General features: G+C 38.1%; 1 protein-coding gene across 1 annotated transcript in view; it reads right to left on the bottom strand.

The window, feature by feature from the left end:
* Positions 1-2,592: 2,592 nt before the first annotated feature.
* Positions 2,593-5,428, bottom strand: part of vps13c (vacuolar protein sorting 13 homolog C) — a 110,943-nt gene continuing 108,107 nt past the window's right edge. The window contains exons 83-86 of the mRNA XM_020602650.1: positions 4,660-4,751; positions 4,439-4,562; positions 3,506-3,586; positions 2,593-3,429 (exon numbers count right to left, since the gene is read on the bottom strand). Coding sequence (XP_020458306.1) covers positions 3,328-3,429; positions 3,506-3,586; positions 4,439-4,562; positions 4,660-4,751 — 399 coding nt within the window. The 3' untranslated portion in view covers positions 2,593-3,327. The remainder of the gene's footprint in view (positions 3,430-3,505; positions 3,587-4,438; positions 4,563-4,659; positions 4,752-5,428) is intronic.

The following is a 5,428-nucleotide window of genomic DNA, read 5'->3' on the forward strand; positions in this document are numbered from 1 at the left end:
AAAGAATTGGGTTAATTTCTAACATTGCAGGGAAGGTCAGTCTGTCAAAGGTTTCTTTTATATTACAGAAGAAACTATAGAAATGTATTTCCTGTCGAAAATGCGTATGGATGCTGATATGCTGAAGGATCGCCCTGAAAATGTCTGAAATCAATTGCTGAAACAGCTTTAGGATGAGAAGAAATGGCTGAAGTTCTCTGTGGAAATATCTGAAGGATGAGATGCAATGCAGAACAATTGTGGAAGTTGAAAAAAATGTTGAATAATTATGAAAGATGAAAAGAAAAAGTTGAATAATTACTGTATTTAAGATAAAATCAAAAGCTGAAGTTGTGTCAGCAGGCCTCACAAAGTAGCGAAAACAAACGTGTGTGTGAGCAATCCCTACGTAGTAGGGAAAACAAGTGTGTAGGTGTGTGTTTGCAGTGTTAGGTGGTTAAGAGACGCATTTTGAGAACAGCAGCAAATATGAGTGAAAAATGGGCTTCAGGCAATGGACTAATAAAGAGAAATTATAAGTCCTATCGCAAAAATCACCCGACCATTAGCAATAATCTCTGAACAGAATGATTGTGCACATGTTACTAAGCTTTGACGCAAAATGGACAATGAAACAGCTGGAAGAAACAGTCATTGCAGAGCATCGGGTGCTGCTGACAATCTAGTGTACATAGAAAGAGCACACAACCTGAAACACAGGAGTGGTACAATCTATAAGGTTCAGAGAATGACAACGGCAGCTGTAGTTTCACTGAAACACAGTGATTTGTTTTTTTTTTTTTACATTTTATTCATTGCTGTACTTTTGGAGATTTTTTTTTTTTTGCTTAAATAAGTTGTGGTCCTATAATAACTTTGACTTGACAGTAAACCTCTCAGACTGCATCAGCTTACTGTTTGTTTTTTTACAACACTATATTAAAGTACAGTATGTAAAGACTGCAGTCTGTTGTCAGACACCCAAAATAATAAAAACATGGCATGTATTTGAAGTGTAAAAACATTTAGGAGACATCTGTTAAAATGATCCTGCCACTTGTTTCTGAGCAATGTTTCAATTATAAACTTCTTTGAATCACCTCCTGTGAAAGATTAAACCTCTTCTCTCCATTGTGACACATTTGGAGGCAACTCAAACTGAAATAACTATATGTAGCTAAATAAAATGCACTTCACCCCTTTGTCATAAGATATGTGGACAGTTTCTTCACAGCAGCTGTCCACACATCTTATGACAAGGTTATCAGCGCATCAATTTGCTTCAGAAGCTGAACTCTTTTGGTGTCTGCAAGGTAATTTTATGCAAACTTTATCATATTTTGAGGGTCTTTTAAACTTTTCATTTTTGGGTTGGTACAATGGCCTGTCTGTGAAAGACAAAAACTGCTTATGTTTACATGTGAAGTCAGTATGATTTAAATATGCAGCTAAGGTCTGCTCCAAGATTACTGGAGTCCAACAAAAAGAGCTGTGCTCACTTTAAAGGAGAGAAGTCGTCAAGGAAGCAGAGAGGATATTAAGTCAACCTGACCACATTTTGATCAAGGACTTTGTAATTGTGCCTTCGTGTTGGTGCTATTATGCACCAGCACAGAAAACAAATGCATATGCAAAATTCTTCTGCGATCAGGCTGCTACATACTGACATAATGTCAGGCTTTCCCGCAGTAACAGGGAAGTGACTCCTTCCTCTTAGTAGCTGCTTATCATTGTACCTGTTGCCACCGGCTTGTTGTTTGATGATTATGTTGACATCATTTCTCTTAATGGGTGGTCTGTATAAATGATCTGTCCTTTTGGAATGAATAAAGTATTCTGATTCTGAATAATCTCTTTGCCCCAAACTCCACATATTTATGCATCTGGAGGGTAGGAGGGGTCCAGGTGGAGGGCCTTGTTAGTGTCAAGTTTGTGTTTGAAAACCAGGAAATGTCACTTGAGAACTAAAACAAACATTTAAAAAAAATATTTCATGTTTATTTCTACAGTTCAACATAAACAACAGAAAGCTCAATCCTAATTAAAAACACACACACACAAAAACAAGTAGCACTGTACAAGACTACCTCTAACAATGGGCTTCGAGATGAACTGCAGGTGGAAAGGTGACAAGAGCAGGGGGCAGATAAAAATCCTGCAGTCGCAAAGGACATTTTCCAACAGGAAATCAGAAACACTCCTATTAGACCCAATCCCAATTTAATGAAACGTCACCAAACCAAAAGGTTCAGCTTGTTCTCAGGGTCCAACAGTTTAATGATGTTCTTATATATTATTATCTTGAATCTTGAATATATGACAGGGAGAGTGATAACATGCTGATCTGTATTATTCCCCATGTCTTGACGTCTGTCGCCAAGTGCTGCTCAGGGGGGAATTGGTTGGGTTTTTCCTCGGTAATAATAACAGTAAAGTCTAGACCTGACTTTGTAAAGTGTCCTGAGACAACGTTGGTTGTGATTTGGCGCTGTACAAATGAAATTGATTTTAATGATCTGATGAGCATCTTTATCAACTGTTATGTTCTGTGAGTACAGCTGGTGATGTCTCACTCTGACTGCGAAGTACACTTAAAAAAAACTGCCCAGTAGCTGCAATTAAATGTCATCTTTATTTAGAATGATTCTGGTTACAGCTCAGGTCTGTTTTCCAGCCACAAAGTATTTTATTTTCTTCAAACTTCTAGTTTGATACAGACATCAATATGAAGACAAAAACAGTCAAATGTCATTCAGCATCATGTTTAAACCATACTGACTTCACACGTAAACATGTCTTATCTTCCTGAGAAACACTTTCATCCAATCAATTCAGTCCCTTCAATCTGCAGGTAAAACTCACAATTAATCAAAGAAAGTTTTTTTTTTTGTCAAGCTTGGCTGGAACTAATTACACTGATGAATCAAAGGGAATCAACAATTAGAGAATTTACAGAACATGTCAACTTTATGTATTGAAATTCTTTACATCTTCTTGTGTTTAACTCGCTGAAGATGAACAGCAGCATACATGCATCATCAGCACACTGGTTTCTTTAGATGTTCTTCTAGTGCAACATGTTTTTGTGGTTTCATGTTAAACCATGTGACACTGCAGTGTGCAGGCAAACAGCAGGAAGCAAAATAACCACAACCCTCAAAATACAGTCATAAAAAAAATTAAAAAAAATATTAAATGACTGGACAGTTCCACCTGAGCAGGTGTTTGTGTGAACAAGAAGTCAGTTTGATTCAGTTTTTATTTCTTAAAGAAACAGTCCCACATTTTACACATATCCTTTTATTTTATCACACAAATTTAACCAAGTGCTGCTGACCAGAAGTGACCTCACTGTTTGCTGTTCGGCTTCAGGAAGCGCTGTGACTTCTGTCTCACCATGCAGTGCTGCTGCTGAGCCACCTGAGCCTCTGTTATCATCACCTGCAGCTTCTGTAGGTAACCGTAGCGACCAGGTGAGAGCAGAGCCATATACAAAGTAAACACTGACACATGCACACATACATACCTGAGCAGTTTGTGGGTCTCTTAGCTGAAGAGTCCTGACTGACGTCTCAATTCTTTTTGGCAGCTTCAGCATCTGCTGCTCCTGAGACCCAAAGAGAAAAAAACCATCAAACAGCATCCTGTTAGTGTCTGACGATTGGCTGATTTTGTCCTGACACAATGTGATGCTAGTGAGGAAAACTAAATTCAATATGAAACATCAGTGTTTCATCACCACAAGCATCAGTTTGTCAGAATCAACACAGGTGTGTCTCAGTTAAATTCTGTAGTTTCATCTCGAGTTGATCTCAGATTTATTTTCTGTTTATTTCTCAGCTGACAATGTAGACTGTTCACCCATCCAGCTGGGTGCTGAAGGGGAACAGGATTCTCAAAGTGAAATAAAAAAATTTCTATCTAGATATTCCTAGAGGTTATTCCAGGATGTTGGCTCAACAAACTCTGAACTGCAAGCTGGCTAACCCTGAGATGGGAAACTTTGAGCTTTTGGTTCCAGAAAACCTGATTTATTTAAATAGGCTGTTCTCAGCTGTAGGTTGACAGGGACAAAACGCTGGTGGCAGCAGAAGATGAATCGAAACAGGTAAGACATATCCTCCATTTATTTGGATCATTCTCTATAGGGTGATCCAGCAATAATGATTTAGGTTATTTGCAGTTGGAGTTGAGGTTAAAATGAGTTTTAGACATCTATTATGCCTACACATTTAAAAATGTTGTTCAATAGTATTTAACTATGTTAACATAACCAGAGTAACTGAAATGCTGCTATAAAACAATTTAACACCACAATTTTTTGCCTCCATCTCCTCACATTTTCACCTTATGTACATATTAAACTCTCCTTAGACATTTGGGTAACTAATCAGAAACCTGCTGAGGGCACACTTATCTTGGATGACTGAATCCAACTTTTCTGAGTTTGTTTTGGTACCTTGCAGTGGAGCTCCAGGTCAGATCCCTTCACAACTGGAGGACAATAGAAGTTCTCAAACAAACACTCCCACTCTTTACTAAAATGACCCACAAAGTCGATCTCCTTCACACACATGACCCTCCTGCACAACAATAGAAATGGTAAATAACACTGTGCAACAACAGCAACATGGACATCTGCAATAACAACTATTAATGGATGTTTCTGAGGGTCTGTACCTGTTGGTGATGAAAATGGTGGTTTTTCTTTGTCCAGGGTACTGACAGTGGTCCCTGAACACTTCACCTTCTAGCTGTTTGATCTCTGAACGCTGAAAACACAAACACATTTTCAAAAATACAAACAGCTGATTTGTCCTGAAACTACCTAATGTTTTTGTTTTGAAACCGTTTATTCAGCCCCATCCACGTGTAGTACAGACAGGGTTTTAAACAGTCAGAGGTTTGTTCCATCCATTACAGGTCTGGCTGAATCTAACAACTCCCTCTGTTGCTTTAGCATCTCTCGCCATCTCTCACTCCACACCATCTGCTGCGTGTTTTCACAAAAAGTTTAAAATAAATTAACACTTTTGTGCTCCACTTTGGTTTTCTTTTAGCAGCACAGTTCAGCTGCTCTGATCTGCAGTGGTCAGAATGTGACAGAGCCTCTTGGTTTTATACTGTAGGATCATGTGCTGAATACGCCGAGCCAAAATCAAACAATCAATACACAATGATAGAGTATGTGAGATTTAGAGATGGATAAAAAAAATAAAATTTCTGATCAATTAAGATTAGACAGATTCAACATGAGTTCTTCAAATCCTGAGATCCACCTTTGCATCCGAGCCTCTCAGTAAACTTTCTACATCTGCACTAAATCTTACATATATGTCGAGGTTACTTGTTCTAAGCAGTTACGTTTGCTTTGCATGGTGGGTAAAATGTCTTTTTGGTGGGAAATTTAGTTGTTTACATTGAGCACAAAAATGTTTTAAGGTAATTT

This window comes from Monopterus albus, unplaced genomic scaffold (assembly GCF_001952655.1).
Source record: "Monopterus albus unplaced genomic scaffold, M_albus_1.0 scaffold57.1, whole genome shotgun sequence".
NCBI lineage: Eukaryota > Metazoa > Chordata > Actinopteri > Synbranchiformes > Synbranchidae > Monopterus > Monopterus albus.